Source organism: Salvelinus namaycush, chromosome 1, assembly GCF_016432855.1.
Source record: "Salvelinus namaycush isolate Seneca chromosome 1, SaNama_1.0, whole genome shotgun sequence".
NCBI lineage: Eukaryota > Metazoa > Chordata > Actinopteri > Salmoniformes > Salmonidae > Salvelinus > Salvelinus namaycush.
This window is the reverse complement of record NC_052307.1, coordinates 44,302,223-44,320,350: the sequence shown is the minus strand read 5'-3', so window position 1 is coordinate 44,320,350 and position 18,128 is coordinate 44,302,223. Positions and strand designations below refer to the sequence as shown.

At 40.7% G+C, this 18,128-nt stretch overlaps 1 protein-coding gene across 1 annotated transcript; it reads right to left on the bottom strand.

Moving 5' to 3' along the window:
* Positions 1 to 2,260: 2,260 nt before the first annotated feature.
* On the bottom strand, positions 2,261 to 17,471 carry LOC120044438 (glycerol-3-phosphate acyltransferase 3-like). The gene is made up of 14 exons (XM_038989090.1): positions 17,390 to 17,471; positions 11,860 to 12,029; positions 11,115 to 11,181; positions 9,284 to 9,432; positions 7,230 to 7,375; positions 6,911 to 6,985; positions 6,683 to 6,772; positions 6,405 to 6,498; positions 5,217 to 5,332; positions 4,067 to 4,122; positions 3,681 to 3,766; positions 3,431 to 3,559; positions 3,262 to 3,341; positions 2,261 to 3,102 (listed from the first exon to the last, which is right to left on the bottom strand). The coding sequence occupies exons 2-14, from the start codon at positions 12,001 to 12,003 to the stop codon at positions 2,988 to 2,990; spliced, it is 1,347 nt and encodes a 448-aa protein (XP_038845018.1). The 5' UTR covers positions 12,004 to 12,029; positions 17,390 to 17,471; the 3' UTR covers positions 2,261 to 2,987.
* Between the last annotated feature and the right edge of the window lie 657 nt (positions 17,472 to 18,128).

Below are 18,128 nucleotides of genomic sequence, written 5' to 3'. Positions count from 1 at the left end.
ACACAGCATGATTTAGATTAAAGGTTCAATGCAGCCATTTTTATATCAATGTCAAATCATTTCTGGGACACAATTAGGTACCTTGCTGTGATTGTTTTCAATTAAAATGGTCAAAACGAAACAAAAAAAGTTTCTTAGCAAGAGCAATTTCTCAAGCAATAATTTTGCTAGGACTGAGTGGGGAGGGGAAAACTGAAAACTAGCTGTTTTTTTGCAGAGGTTTTGAACTTTCTTATTCATCTGTTAACTAATTTATCACCTGGTGATGTCACCAGACAGGTCAAAAAACTATCCCACCAAAACGATCCCACCAAAACAGCCAGAAATTTCAGGCTCTTACACTAAAAGGGAATTATCATCATTTTCACAGATTATTCCAACCTCAGCATGGAAATACAGTATATCTAAAACACAGAAAAATCACATTGTTAACTGCGCTGGGCCTTTAATACCCCAAATGTGATCTGTAAGGTGCATTCGGGAGAAAGGGCCCACTGCAATGAGCCTGTGTAGTTCCAGTCAGAGCTATGTATTTAGAATACAATTCTAAATATATGGCTCTGGTTCCAGTCATTTAGACCTCGGTTGCCATGGATACAACAACAAACCCGTTAACTCCACTGCCAAACAGCCAACACATCTATTGGTCAAAGAGCTGGACAGACAAGGTTAACCCAGATTTGTAAGCAAGGCTGGGGATACAAGCTACCCCTTCTAAGTCCCTACAGTAAGGTGTTTGTAAGATTGAGTTTTTTGCCGTGTGATATGTAGTTGTTGCAGAAGAAGCAGAGATGCCTATATCTTCTGGAGCTGAGGGTAGAGTAGATGTGGGGATAGATACATCCATAGCGTGGACACCAGATGGGGTGAAGAAAGAGGCAAAACCGGTCAAGAACTGTGATTCCTATCTAAGAAGGTGGGTGGATTGATCTTTACTCTGTTGAATTAAAGTGACATCTTGGTTTAAAACAAAATGTTGCATCCTGATGAAACGCACCATATTGTATTAATGTCCATGTGTCTGCTACAATGACCAATAAATGCAATGAGTCCATGCATCACAAGGTTTTAGGCTATTTCAATAACTTTGCTGTTATCATCTGAAGGCATTTTATTTCTAATCAACAAAAGCTGTTTTAGTGCTGCCTCTCCCTGTCCATCCAATAGTACCCTCTCTTACATGTGAACTATGCAGCAGGACGTAGGAATGTCAGGCACTAAACAGGCTCATTAATGTTTCAACTGGTCAAGCCCTTTCCTCAGACAATGGCAGAATTTCTCTTGCACAGTTTGTTTTCAATTACTTGTGCACCTTGGTTGGACTGCAAGGTAGATACAGTACACTTACTCTGAAATACAATACATTTAGTGAGTCTGATCGGATGTTAACAGGTATCTGGAAAGCCAGGCGGGGAAGAAAGAGCACAATAGCACCATTTTGGGGGTACGTGTCGTCATTGTTAATAACAGGCCAAATATACAATTACATGAACTGATGCAATAAATCAACACGTTAGATGCTGTTCTGTGTTTTCACGTAGTTAAATAACATTTGCTTAATCTAAAAACAGGATACCAGTCAACACCTTGCTGGTCCAGATGGAGAGAACATGGACACTTTCTCACCCGGTAAGTTAGTAAGCAAGAGGGAATTTCTTGCACCTTATATGCTAGTGTTAACATACATTTTACCGAAATATGAATTACTTAATTGGCTCAACTCGTCCAGGTGTGAGCAGAGATCCTAACATGCAACAGAAGGATGGAGGCAGTGACAAAGGCAAAGCCTCAGGAAAACAAACCAACGAAAAGAGCTCGAAAAAATCCCAAACATGTACCCTTCTTTAGAGACACGGGACTATGAATGGGCTGCGCATTTGTTGTTTTGATGCCCAACACCATAATGTTTTACTTAGTGTCATATAATCCCATTGTATTGAGTCTTTATGATCACCCCAAGTTCTCTTCCTTGCCTGTTACTGTGATGAATCATAGAAACAACATAGGGAGAGGGAGAATATATTTTTGGGGGGAATGACTGTGTAACTGCAATCTATGCCTATCACTTTGCCTACTGAACAATTGCCTTTTGTTATTATTGTACTGTTTGGCTCCCTTTCATAACCTATGTATGGATAGTGTCACAGTACTATATGCAAAACATTTCAAAGCGTCAACTGACAAGTGCTTTTCTGATTCTGACCACCTTGTTCTGGTAGCTTAGCTTGCTAATGAACACACCACTAAAAGAGAGAACAGCTGTGGGCTAATGTTTATTTCCAAACGATTAGCAGTAATGATTGATCAACTGGCTCTGAACGTACAGCAGCTCATACAATCATCAACGACAGGGGGGAAAAACACGAAGACAAATAAAATAACCTCAGATAGTCATCGCACACAAAGACACTGACGTTTAGAACTTTGTGATCAAAAAGTCTTTATAGTCACAATTGCACTATTCACAAAGTCATCCCTTGATTCTCATGTCTTAACACAGGATTTTATAGTAATTTTCCAGCAGAGAATTAGAACAGTGTTTTATAGCAGAACAAGAAAGAGCTATTCAAAATGGTGGTATTGGACCTGCCACCTCATCTCCTTTACAGTACCACTGCACTGTGTTGTCACAGTAGACGAGAGTCCTTCCTCTTGTAATGCAATTGGCTAATCAGTTATAACCCTCTACAGTCCGCAACGCACTTTAAAACGGTTCATTCACACGATGGCAGTCTAGTCCGTGGTCGTCAGCAGTGCAGTATTCAGGCAGTGATGGCCAGCTCCTGTCCTAACTCCCAGATAAGAGCTTTTGGATGGGCCTATGTCCCCCTTCTGTACACGGTTGAAGGCTAAATGTATTCACGCTGCGTGATCATTGGAGAAATCCGAAATGCGACACGACCCCTGCCAAAGTAAAACTCCCGTCTCCAGCGGTCGCGATGTAGGTTGCTAGAGAACGAGCCCTTTTCATATGTTAGAGGAGGGTGTCAGTCACTGTTACCGCTGCGGTCCTCTTCACTACCCACCACCATGCTGCTGTACTTCTTCTGCTGCTCCTCTCTATAAATGTCCTTCACCTTAGCCCTCTTTAGGCCTCCGTCCCTACAGGGGAACAAACATGTGGTCTAGGAGATACTAACACAAAATAATCTAAACGTGAATAAACAAAATAAACGTGTCCATTCTAAGGTCTAAGAGATGCAAAGTCCAGTATGAGACAGTCAGGATGCCATTCATAGTAAGATGGGAGGAGATTCTTACCAGGACAGGTCCACTAGTCCCCCCTGATGTGCGATGACAGACTTGACTCTATTGGCAAACTGGACAGCATCCTCCCCTTCCTGAAAACATCAAATAAATTAGTGGCACTTAGTGCATAATTGGTAGGTACTGTGTAAGTGTGTGTGTGTGTGTGGTGGTGTATACACACCTGTTGGTGCATGGCTGGCAGGTACCAGACATTACAGACTATAGCCCAGCTAGTCATCATCCTGAGCAGGTAGCTCACCATGTTGTACTTGGCACTGTTCCAGAACGCATCCCCAAACTGAGGGTCATACTGAGGGAGAAATAAAACCTCTTCAAATCTATGCTGACTTTCTCACGCAACTTTTCCAATGTCATCTTTGCATGATTTAGGGAAAAGTACTTCTTCAGAAGTACCTTACAGAGTACCTTACCTTGATGGCTACTGGGTATATCGTTCCTCCGATTTCAAAACATCCCTTTTTGAACATCATGACAGATGTGTTGTTGATACAGGTCCCTGAGGAAACCAGAAATATGGAGTGCAGATAAGCCATAACCAGAACGACCAGAGATATATAAAGATCTAATCAAATTTCATTGGTCAGATAGGATCTCTATGATAACAACAACGCTCTCCAAAATCACAGACGAGGAAGAGAAATTCATTCTAGCAGATGCTACTCATATGTACAGGTATAGGATGACCTTACTGTACATAACCAATGCAACACCAATGCAGCTTATCCGAACCAATGCTAAACTGACTGACTTAGATCAGTGTCTAAAGGACTTCATTCTACTCCATTTTAGCACTTACCTTCCGGAAAGATCAATATAGGAAGCTTAGTCTTGTCATTCACGTGATCCCTCAACCTGTAAACATTAACAACAATTAGAAAACTTAACTTTATATCTGGGAGGAGTGTGAACATATATTATATGATTTTAGTTAAAGCTATGTCCATATCAGGAAATCTTAGTATTAAATTATATCCCCAATTGTCAAATGGCAATGACATTTATGCTTGAATGTTCTACAGTTGGGGATTTTGACAAGCACCTATATAACATATGTCATCGGTCTGGCATGAGTTTTTTTTTATCTGGATAAGGAAATAAAATAAGTGAATACCTATGATTAAATATTGTATTTGATGTGTATTGTTGTGCTAAACAGGGCTCATCTGGAAAAGAGACCTTGGTCTCAGCATTGACACCCTGTCAAAATAAAGTTTACTAAAAAAAGATATGACTGATTTATTTGCAGTGGTGTAAAGTACTTAAGTAAAAATACTTTAAAGCACTACTTAGGTCGTTTTTTTGAGGTATCTGTACTTTACTATTTATATCTGACAACTTTAACTTCACTACATTCCTAAAGAAAATATTGTATTTTACTCCATATATTTTCCCCTGACAACCCAAAGTACTCGTTACATTTTGAATGCTTAGCAGGATAGGGAAATTGTGAAATTGACGCACTTATTAATAGAACACTTGGTCATCCCTACTGACTATGGTTTGTAAATAATTTCTCAGTGTTGGAGTGTGCCCCTGGCAATCTGTACATTTTAAAAACAAGAAAATGGTGCCGTATGCATTGCTTAATATAAGGAATTTGATTTATACTTTTACTTTTGATCCTTAAGTATATTTTAGCATTTACATTTACATTTACTTTTGATTCTTAAGTATATTTAAAACCAAATACTTTTAGACTTTTACTCGAGTACTATTTTACTGGGTGACTTTTACTTTTACTTGAGTAACTTTCTATTAGGGTATCAATACTTTTACTCAAGTATGACAATTAGGTACTTTTTCCACCACCGTTTATTGGTCTGTAGCAATTTTCCACGGGCATATCAGTGCTTGTCTGAAGAGTGTTGGCAGTCAGAATACCAGTGTCTGGTGCCAGGAACATGCCCAACCCACTGGCTGATAAGATAGCGAACAGATAAGCTCACCTTTTGGCCACTAGGTGGCGATCTTTCATATCAGCTCTCTCAAACCAGATGTGAGGACAGGACCTCGCCATGGCCCTCTGCAGCACTCCCATCAGACCCCCATGTGACTGGCCCACCTAAAACACATCAGATCAAATCCCATCTAACGTCATAATACATTTCATAGACAAATAATCTGAACAGGATTAAAGTAGTAGAAGACAGATAAACGTATAGACCATTTCACAGCACTGAGACGGCACTTTCTTTATACATGCTACCCCTTGGCAATGTCATCCGTAAACACAACATGCACTTTCATTGCCATGGTGATGATCATGACACCCAATTGTATTTATCTTTTAAACAAGACAATACTTTACAGTCAGCCCACCTTGAGACATGCCCCACTGACGTTAAACACTGGATGACAACCAACTTATTGCTTTTAAACTCTGACAAGACAGAAATGAAGCTACTTGGCTACAAGAAACTCACAAAGTGTCAGACCTCACTCTCAACATTTATGGTTGCCTCATTACACCAAACACAGTTGTTAAAAACCTTGGTGTTACCTTTGAGCCTGGTCTAACTTTTAGACAACGCATATCCAAAACAGCATACTTCCATCTCAGAAACATTCCAGAATTAGACTACATGCAGCTCTGGCTTTGATCTCAAAACAAGCGCATCGATTCACGACCACTCACGCTGTAAACACAGTCCAGTTCAATGTGAATGGCACAGATCCATATATGGCAATGGTCTACTTGCGTATAGGCCTACTGCAGCTCTGATTGGTTATGCTACACTGGTCTGTGTAGAGTATGGGCTGAGTGGTGTGTGTCAATGCAATAGAATCCTACCCGATGTATTCTGCCTACAACAAAATCTCTTGCATAGTTTGTTTTGGTATGTTGTATTGAAAGTGGCTAGTATTGCATTGATTCGATCACAATTCCCACAGTAAAGGGAAACGTTGATGGTGTTAACTAAGGCAGAAAACTCTAGAAAGTTGAGTGTAGTTCAATCTCCTGCTTCTCTGCGCAGGTTGATATTTCATCTGCGCGGCAGTCCTGCGGGAGCTGCGCGCCCACACACACACACACGTGCGCAGCTTAGAAGGAACATTGATAATAAAGGTATAAAAAATGAATTAAAAGTTTAGCTATTTCAAGCTAGGCTTATTTTCTGCTTTATTTCACATACCATGGCGTAACACCCATCGTTGCAGAGAATGACAATATCAATCGGGGAGGTGTGATTGGCCACACAGATTCCTCCTTTCCTGGGTCTGTTTTCTCTGTAAAACACAAGACAGAGAACACACACGGACACACGTTAAAGTGGCAGACGTGCATCTTACATCAAAACAAAGCTCTGTGCACATATCACGAGGACCTTCCGTAGAGTCACTGGGGGACATGACGGTGTGTGTGAAAGCCTGCTGTGTACGCATGTGTCAGAGGAGAGGAGCGTTCACCGACTTGTTGTGGTAGTGGATGGTGCAGGAGAGGCCTCGAGCACAGATCCTGTAGCACATCACATGGACCCACTCACTCAGCCAGGACTTGAGCCTAGAAAACACACACACACGGACACGCACGTAAGAAGCTTCCATTAAGCTGATTAAATACAAAATCACACAAGACAAACGTCTCAGTTTTTAAAACAATCCCGTGTGAACCTGTAGATTCAATGCAGTGTAAGTGTACCTCCAGTTAGGGAGGAATCCTACAGCAGTGGTTCCTATCACCAGCCAGGTCAGGCCTATAGACGCCAGCATGATCCTGAAAGAAAACATTCAGACTCAGAAACATACACGAGACACTACAACACTTGTCATGGATTAATGCATTGTCGACGCTACATGGTTTATTACTTTGTTGGCTGTAAATCCTGTCTATTCAGCAACATAAATGTCAGTCAGTGACACGTATGCTTGGTTTATGGATGTGAACTGTAAGAGAGCTAAGGCCTTATTAAAAAGGTGAGCACAGTGATGAGGACTGATTTCACACTCTCAGTGATTACCTGAGCGGAGTCAGGATGCAGTAGCGTATGAACACGCCCAGGCCCCAGACCATGGTCAGTTTGAGGCTGATGTACTGGAAGTCGATGTTGGTCCGAGTTAGCAGGTTCCACGACACCAGCTCCTCTGACGAAAACCGCTGGGTCACCTGGAGGTCAGAGGAACAACATTAAAAACAACTTAGTAGGCCTACCTGTACAGAAAGTAAGTCTGGATTTTTTAAATTGATGTTTTACTCTTTTGCCCAAACTTGAATCAATGCCTATTTCCTGGGCCCTAAGCACTTCCTGACACCCATTCAACAACCACGTTTACATGCGCACAGTATTCCAGATAATAACTCATATCCCGGTTAAGGTCTTATTCAGAATAACATGTTTACATGCACCTTTGATATATCCTGCTCACAGGGATCCCTGTATCCATGAATAAACAGAAAATTCCTAATTTGCCCAGTGATGACGGAACGATTTTTTGAAGGGGGGGGTGCTGAAAATAAAGTTAAGCCTTATTTAGATATTGTTCTACTTATAATTTCCGACATTAGGTCGGCTTCTGTCATTACTTGATCCTCTAGAATACTAAATAAAGCCTTGCTCACCACAATAATGTAATCAATCGATAGAATGAAAGCGGTATAAAGTTCTCTTTCATTTCTGCTTCTCTTGCAGAGAAGACGTTGAGAGACCAGGAAGATTTTCCACACAAAATGTCCAAATGACATCGGTTTGTTGACCAGTTTCAGGGCAATTAAACGATGTAATAACAATCAAACATGTTTCTGATAGTAATTCAATCCATTTTGGAATCTTATGTTGGTTGAAAGTGAAATACTTTTATGTCGCAGAAGAAAATTGCACATTCACATTTCCTCAAGAGGAAATAAATAAATAATATTTCTCTACTCCTGTTACTGAGACAAAATATACATTTGGTCTATCATTTTACTGCAAGAAAACAACAGTAAACGGGATAAGATGTTTACATGCCACAGTATCTGTCTAAGACCAGCATATCCCAGGCATCTTATTCGGGTTTCTCAAAACTGGGATACAAGCTTATTCGGGTTATTGTAAACGGGATATGACATTCGTATGCGTCAACTCAAAACAGAATACTTGAGTATCTCCGAATAATAACAGGATATCGGTGTGCATGTAAACGTGATCATTGATTGGAAAGGACTGGAGGGGTGTGCAGTAGGCAATAAATTACAAAACTCATACTAGACTACCAGAGGGTTAGGTGAAGCTACAGGTATTACTCAGTTCTATTAGGGGTGTTACGGATACAAGTGTTCTGTGTGTATCCTGTGTGTATTTCTTTTCTCTCCTTCTCCCCTACTCACAGGTGACAATCATCATTCCCCAATCAGTCATCAATTAGTCGCTAATCAGAAGACACCTGCTCCTTTTCCCTTACCCAATCACAGTTCCTTTCCCTTGGTTTAAAACCCCTGTCAGTTGTTTTCTCATGAGCTCAATCTCTCTGTCAATGCCTTCTGTCTGTAGATCTCTTGTTTGTTTTGCATCTACATGTCACTTTGTCCCCACCTGTGAGTATTGTTTTGGTTATGGTGTTTGAGTGTTTGTTTAATGGTGGGAAAAGGGGGTAACCAGATAAGTCACCCATGGGCATACATTACCCGTAGGTAAACGTTGTTAAAAACACTAGTTAGAACTGGGCGGACCACCCCCTGTATTTATTGGTTAGTTAGTTAGTTGTTGTTGAAATAGGCTAGTCTAGCTTAGGGGTGTTTTTGGATTATTATTGTTTCATTCCTTGGGTCCAGCTCAGCCCCTTTTCCTGCTCCCCCCATTACCGTGTGTTTATAAATAAACCTTGAGTGTTTGACGGTAGATCTTAGTTGTCGTGGTTATTTCGTTTTTCACTTTTACTTTGTCACTACTATAATTTGCATGAGTTATGTTACGGGTCCCATTACCATCCCCCCCTAGATTGTCGGGCCAAAGGGATTCGTAACAAGGGGCCATCATGGAATGTCTGGGGTTAGGGATACATTTGGAATTAATCTTATTCTAGTCTGTGGACTCACCTCATCCTCTACGATATCCTCGATGCCTCGTCTGTAGAAGTAGAAACAGTCGCTGAGGGTGAAGTCTCCCCCCACTGGTGGTTTGGGGCGACTGCGCCTTAACCCCCTCAGCTCCTCCTCCATAGAACCATCATCCCTCTGGACGAGGCCTGGGGAAAACACACACGCTCAACTAATCCACCTCATCATTTTTAGATTGGATTGTATCGTACCACATATTTGTAGTTGATAAGGAAGATGTTTCAGTGTTATCTTTTACCATAGGTGAAAGACAACATTCACAGTGTTACAAGTCATCGAGTCAATAGGCTTTGAATTTTCATACATTTTGAATGAAAGGAGGACAAAATGGTCAAGCCACTGTGGACTTGTTAGGAGCTGGTGAGGAAGGAAATGAATCAGAGGATTGCAACACACTTGTGTCACTAACTCTCACACTGTTGCCCCATATTGAGAAAAGATATCCTGGGCTGATATCTGAGTAATCCTTATTTAAATCAATGAAATCCAGAGTTTATCACTGTGGGCAAGGCCTCACCAATATAATTGTCATACAGAATCCATATTAAATGACAGGCCATCAAACAGAGAAAATGTCAGTGGCCTTGCACTTTACGAACTGGGACCACTTCAGATAACAGCTATCAGAGAGCAGTGTTCACTGATAAAAGAGGCTCCTTTCTTTCCTTAAAAGGGCCTCCCTTTGTGTGTCTATCATCAAGGTAATCACAGGTCTAGGATCAGATTACCCAACTCCACCCCAGAGTGTATCCCTCCCTCCAGCAGGTCTGAAGACAGTGGGATCAGCTAAGGATACACTATCTGATAACACAGGACAAAGTCCAGGAGAGAGAGACTGAGTGACTGACTTTGTGTTGAATTCAATCCACCCTTTGCGTTCTTTGAAAACTACACAAACTCTTATTTTAGGAAAACTTCAGTACAGTACAAGTGAGGGGAGTCTATGCTATCCATATAATACAGAAACCATCCTGTGAGTTGATATGCTAACAAATAAAAAGAGCCCCCCCCCCCCCCCCCCCCCCGACTAGCCTATATGACTGCTGATTGTGAGGGGAGGAATTGAGTCAGCCCGACAGGTAGGCAGCAAACCCAGCACCACATCATACAGTACATCACATCGGAAATACTCTCAGGTGACTGAGCTGGACCAATTACCATCTTCTATTCAACAAACACTGCTCTAAGCCATCTCCACTGCAAGCCCCTGCCCAGCACTATAAACAGGTTTACACGGTCTCTAGGTTCTCAGAGGTATCGTTTTATATCAATTTACCCCTCCCTTACCGTTTCACGCAGATTGGGCACATTGAGAAGCTGTATTTTAAAAACGCAACCTATTATCAACTCGCAGTCAACCATTGACACCTGAGCGAAACTCATGTCAGGACTGATTTCCATGCACTCACCACTTCTAACTACACTAACACACTTCATTTATTCTAGGGCACTTTACATCTGAGCTTCTGAACACAGCAGATGAACAAGAGTGGATGTGTGACCCAGTGTCCTTGACAGAGAGGAGAACCGGATTGGACTGAAACAGATAACATACTGTATAAAATGTTAATTAATGATACTTTATTTTACCCTTGAGAAAGGTAAGTCCCTGAAAACGTCACTGTTTCTCTTTCCCACACTTGCCCAGACTTGTAAGCCTAAAATATCAACTACGTAATTTTTGGGAATCCCCTTGATCATTTCATTATCATAGAGCAATGAATAAATCAATCAATCCCTTCATCATTCAACCAATAAGTCAATCAAATGAATCTATTGATCAGTGTGAGAGCTCTGCTCATTGACTCACTATTGAATGAGGAGGATTTGAGTATCTGCTGCGCTTTGTTGACTGTCTGGATCCTCAACGTGGCCCACTGGACAGGAGAAATGAGAAACACCTTTAGCCTTTGACCTCTCACTCCCTGACCCACACAAGGACAGTAGAGAAAGGACACACACATTTACCCCTGAACTCTCATGCCAGAAAACCTTTCAATCACTGTCCAGAGGCTTATTCAGGTCGTAAGGTTACAGGACAATTACAAAAAAAATATAACAAATATTACACTGTAAAACATACATGCTTTTCTGTCAAAAAACATATATACATTCCATGTTTATACATTACATGTGCAGAGTTGTGCTAATTGATTGTTGTGTACAGTAGACTTTCCCTACAGTAAATATGTGACTGCTGATCATGATGCATTTCTTGTTCTCTCATTCCTGAAACTGATACAATCTCCAATGTAAATCAAATGAAGGACCATGGCTAGCCTGCTGGCCACGTCATGTGTACTGTATCTTATTCTATTGTGTAGTATGAAAACAGCATACATTTAGGACACAAGGCTTATATTTAGAACATGATGCATAAGAAACATTTAAGACAAGTATAGACACATGCAGCTGTGCACCTCATATTGTCTGAGTGAGGCAGTTTACCAGCCTTTAAACAGTGTGTAGGTATTAGATTTCCTCTTGCCCATTTGTTGTACCCCTGTGCCAGTAAATGTTTGATGGTTGGCAACTTCTGGACAGACGCATTTTACCTCCAAGATTTTGACCAGGATCTTCATGTATGTCTCGGAGATGCCCAGGGAGAAGCCAAACATTGCGGGCACCATGAGAAGAGCCACAATGAGGCAGACCCACACTTTCAGCCCTGCCAGGACCATGGCCCAGAAATCCTCCATATCGCTACAGATCTCTCGCTGTTACCCTGCGGAAATAGCAACAGGAGAAAGATAGTAGTAGTAGTAGTAGTAGTAGTAGAGTACACATAGGGGGCTAGGGGACATAAATACACACAACAATCAACCAAGGGTGTCAGAGTAACCTTCCTTTAAGCTGCTTTTAGCAATGCTAGTATTTACACACGAGCGTTGCTTGGAATTGGCTTGCAAAAAAACGGAATAGTCCGCCTATTGCCCATAGGGTTTGTCCTTGTGCAGGGGGGAAATTGAGAAAAAACATCTAATAGAGCATATTATTATTTTATTTTTTTATATATATTTTTTTTATCCCATTTTCTCCCCAATTTTCGTGGTATCCAATCGCTAGTAATTACTATCTTGTCTCATCGCTACAACTCCCGTACGGGCTCGGGAGAGACGAAGGTCGAAAGCCATGCGTCCTCCGAAGCACAACCCAACCAAGCCGCACTGCTTCTTAACACAGCGCGCCTCCAACCCGGAAGCCAGCCGCACCAATGTGTCAGAGGAAACACCGTGTACCTGGCCCCCTTGGTTAGTGCGCACTGCGCCCGGCCCGCCACAGGAGTCGCTGGAGCGCAATGAGACAAGGATATCCCTGCCGGCCAAACCCTCCCTAACCCGGACGACGCTATGCCAATTGTGCGTCGCCCCACGGACCTCCCAGTCGCGGCCGGCTGCGACAAAGCCTGGGCGCGAACCCAGAGACTCTGGTGGCGCAGTTAGCACTGCGATGCAGTGCCCTAGACCACTGCGCCACCCGGGAGGCCCTAATAGAGCATAAATTAAACAACTTTCCAAATGTAGGTCTGTTGTAGAGCCACTTCCTCTCCGTTTACCTTATGTTCAAATAAAAAAGTCCTGCACGTGCACCATAACTTCAAAAAAGCAAGAACTTGTGGGGGACTTTTATTTTGGCATGAGGTAAGCAGAGAGAAACTGACCATGCTGAGGAACTGCATGGGTCTACAACAGACCCCCCTGTAATTATGCGTTCAATTAGATGTTTTTTCCTCAAATTCCCCCTACATAAGGACCGAGCCTACAGACAATCGAGAGAGTAAATTGAAATTTTATTTAACTTCTGGAAAACTATTCTGTTTTTTTTGCAAGCTAAGTGTACTTTAGCCCATGTCTGGCATGCTGCCTGATCTTTTATGACACAGGAGTTCAGGATGTTGTTGGTTCAATATCTGACAATACCACCTCAATTGCTATAGTTAAAGATATAGTTCACCCAAATTACATATTGGTTTTCTTACCCTGTAAGCAGTTTATGGGCAGGGTTGTGTAGGTTACTTTCTAAATGTAACCTGTTACAGTCACTAGTTACCTGTCCACAATTGTAATCACTAACGTAATTTTTGGATTACCCAAACTCAGTAACATAATCTGATTGCATTGTTACTTTTAGATTACTTTCCCCTTAAGAGGCATCAGAAGAAGACAAAAAAATTACCAAATAGAATGACATCTATTGCAGGATAAATCAATGTTAAAGTTTACATAGCGGGCCATATATGGATGTTACATTTTACTTTATGGGTTGGTTACTGAAGACTGAGTCATCTATGATTCTCCGAATGATCATTTAAAAGAGGAAGCTAAATAGATGTTCTCTTTTCCGTCTCATCCTCTCCCACTGAATGAAGATTACGGTAAGGAATTCTTTCCAAATAATAAAATAAAAAAATTATTAACAAATGTACAGAAAGATCAGTGCAAAGGCCAAATTACAGAGGAAGAACTTTGAGGCTATTAAATCCTTTCAGTCTGGAAAAACCCCAGGTCTTGATGGCATACCAGTAGAGGTATATCAAGCCTTTTTTATATACTAAAAGCTCCATTGTTAGATTGTTTTAACTACTCCTATAGAAATGGTAGTCTGTCAGGTACTCAGCAGGAAGGTCTGATTTCACTATTATTAAAACAAGACCCAGATGACAAATATAAAGATCCAGTCTATCTAAAAAAACTGGAGGCCCATTACACTTCAATGTTGTGATGCAAAAATACTAGCGAAATGCATAGTACTCAGAATTAAAAAGGTTTTACCAGGTATTGTTCAAACTGATCAGGCAGGGTTTTTAAATGGACGATACATTGGAGATAATATACACCAAGAAACATCTAAGAAGCCAGGCCTGGTATTTATAGCAGAGTTTGAAAGGGCATTTGATAAAGTAAGACTGGATTTTATTTATAAATGCCTGGATTTTTTAAATTTCGGTGATTCTCTTATAAAATAGGTAAAAGTAATGTTTAGCAACCCCAGGTGTAAAATAAGTAAATAACAGCTAGTTCTCAGAGAGTTTTGAATTGTCAAGGAGTTAAACAAGGGTGTCCGCTGTCACCGTATCTATTCGTTATGGCAATCGAAATGCTAGCTATTAAAGTCAGATCCAATAACAACATTAGAAGATTAGAAATCCAAGGCTTAAAAACAAAGGTGTCCATGTATGCCGATGACTCAAGTTTGATATTAAGTCCGCAATCTAGATCCCTGCAATGTCTCATTGAAGATCTAGATAACTTTTCTGGACTCTCTGGACTAAAACCTAATTATGGTAAGTGTACAATATTACATATTGGATCTTTAAAAAATACAACTTTTACATTACCCTGCAGTTTACCTATAAAATGGGCTGACGGTGAAGTAGACATACTTGGGATTCATATCACAAAATATATAAATAAGCTCTCAACAATGAATTTCAATAGAAAACTTGTAAAAATAGACAAGATCCTGCAACCATAGAGAGGTCTATTTATGGAAAATTTGCCCTGATGAACTCCTTAGTCATATCTCAGTTTACTCACTTACTTATGGAGCTGCCTACTCCTGATGATTCGTTTTTCAAATCATATGAGCAAAAAGTATTTTGCTTTATCTGGGACGTTAAACCAGACAAAATAAAGTGTGCCTATCTATATAATGAATATGAATTGGGTCGGTTGAGAGTATTAAATATAAAAGCACTAAACCTCTCTCTAAAAGTTTAACTTATTCAAAAGTTGTACTTGAACCCTAAATGGTTTTCAAGTAGATTACTAAGAAAAGCTCATCCATTGTTTTAAAATGGCCTTTTTGCCTTTGTGCAGATTGCCATGTCTCATTTTTGATTAATTGAAAAATGATACTTTTTTCAAAGTATCTCTCTTTTTCAAACAAGCATTGCAGAGCTGGCTACAATTTCAACTTCATCCCCCTGAAAAGATGGAACAAATATTACAACAAATATTATGGCTGAACTCAAATGTGCTGGGTGATAACATACCTTTATTTATGGGAAAGATGTTTGAAAAGGGTATTTTGTTCATAAATGATATTGTAAATTGGAATGGTAGAGTTATGTCTTTCATGGAGTTATCAGAATTGTACGGGAAGGTCTACTCAATCCAAGAGTACAACCAATTGATTACAGCATTACCCCAAAAATGGAGGAGGCAGGTGGCAGCGGGATGAGGTAGGGAACTGGTCAGTCTGCCCAATATAAAGGATTCAAACTGGTTGAGGAATAAAAATAGCATAAATAGGAAAGTATACCAGTTTCATTTGAAGACCAGGATGTTGACAACTGTGCCATACAGATTGCAAAATAGTTCGGAAGAGATTTATGATGTACCAATACCATGGTACAGGGTGTATGAGTTGATATATAAAACAACGTAAGATTCAAGACTGTGCTTTTCAGCTAAAATTATTATATAGAATTCTTGCCACCAACAAAATGTTAAATATTTAGGGCATAAAATTTTAAAAAGATACGTTCTTGGGGGGACTGTGGGAGGGGTCTCGGATGGTTGATGGGTTGCTATTGGGGAACCTTGGGGGGTTCGGGTCCTCGTTTTTGGCCTTTTGGGAGATCTTCCGACATGCCCTTGAGCAGGGCATTGACCCTGGATACCTCTATGTGTCGCTCTGAATGAGAGTCTGTTGGATGAAAACGTGAGCCTTTTTTCAATGTTGATTTGAATGTCATTGAGAAAACAGAGAAGTGTCAAAGATTTTTTTTCGCAAACATCCTTTCTGAATTTAAAAGTAATCCTCGAAGTAATCTAGTTTTTCAAAAGTATCTGTAATCTGATTACAATATTTTTGCTGGTAACGTAAGTTACAGTTTTTGTAATCCCTTACATGTAAGGGGTTACATGTAATCCGTTACTCCCCAACCCTATCTATGGGCAAGGTAAAACAGCAATCAATGCTTTGATCAATGATGCTTTGGACTAGCTCTTGTTCAGCAAAGAGGGCTCCCTCTCAGTTGAAGCATTAACGATGGCGTAGGAAACCTTTGGAAGTTTGCTTTCATATAATCAAGAAAGATGTTTCATAAAACAAAAGGTTCAATTACTACACACATTTATAAGGTTTAGGTTCCCACACGATCATATTTCCATGTTACAGCGCTTGTTTACAGAAGAGAGGCGCGACCTGTTCTAATTAGCTATCTCGTCTCCGAATACCTGTTTGTAACAAGTGTTGGCTGCAACTGTATTACAACAGTGTACAATAAGTGTATATTTAGCATTTGTGAAAATGTTTTGATGTGATATGAAAGTGTAAGCCTTTATGTTTCTAAAACCGTATAGTAATTAAGAATCCATTCACATTTAGACAAAGTAATGGCTGTTTTGCCTGCCAAAGCCAGTTTACCAATGAACATAACATTTAAGGTCATTGGATGTTAAAAGGAGTAGGCTTGTCTACACATCTTGGGCTAGCTTATGACATGAAATGTGAAAAATACCAATAGACATATTGACTTGCATTGGATTTCTGCCACAAAAGCATAGATCGCTGTCTTGTCCATAGACTGCTTACTGGGTAAAGAAACCAACCTGTCATTTTGGGTTTGGGGTGAACTATCCCTTTAACTATAGGCTAGATAAGGTAGAAAATGATACAACTCAGATTTTCAGGAAGAACACAGAACATGGGCTCACAGAAGGTTTGTGTGTGACTACGTAAAGTTGAATGAAACAAATAACAAAGCTCGGTTCAATTTGACCAAACGCAAAATGCGCGTTCATCAACACATCCAAGGCGCACGTCTAAAACAGCAACACGTGACGATTTCAAAAGCGATAGAAAAAAGCCCAACATTTAATTATATCAGAAATGTTGGTAGGCTGAGTGGGCAATGACATTTAAAAGAAAGCCTACCAACTTAATTTAGCTTGAACAACATATACGCACGTCACCAAAAACCTAATTCAACAACAATAGCCAATCATATTAACAGTCAAATTAATATACAACTTCACCAAAACGCTAGACAAAAAACCGTGGGCGAATCTTCTAGACCTGGCAGGACAATCACAAAGTTTTCCCCTGATATTCAGCCCTGCATATAGTGGATCTTACCTTTCAAACTCCAGTCCATACTACCATGCCCTTCCCTGTTATAGAACTCATACAAATAACTGTGACTGAGGGGTGAGACGGCAAGCCACAGCTGTAGTGAAAGCGCGCCTTCATGTAGAACAGCGCCATCCACTGGCCAAATAAAATAAACGTTTATTGGTCATATCCGCAAATTTGCAGACGTTCTCAGGTGCAGCGAAATGCTTGTTTTTCTAGCTCCAAAGGTGCAGTAATACCTAGCAATAAAAAAAAATCTATACACACAATCCATAAGAATAAACAAATACGTTATATAGGATGAGCCATGATCAGAATACAGTATATACATATAAAGTGGGTGAAACAGCATGTAAACATTATTCAAGTGACCAGTGTTCAATGACTCTACGCACATAGGGCAGTAGTCTCTAAGGTGCAGGGTAGAGTACTGGGTGGTAGCCGGCTAGAACAATGACTAAGGTTCAGGGCAGGGCACTGGGCGGAGGCCGAATAGTGGTGACTATTTAACAGTATGATGGACTGGAGATAGAAGCTGTTTCTCAGTCTCTCGTTCCCAGCTTTGATGCACATGTACTGTCTCCACCTTCTAGATGCTAGTAGGGTGAACAGGCTGTGGCTCGGGTGGTTGAGGTCCTTGATAATCTTCTTGGCCTTCCTGTGATACCGGGTGTGATACTGTAGATGGCTGGCAGGGGTGTCCTGGAGGACAGGCAGTGTGCCCCCGCTGATGCGTTGGGCT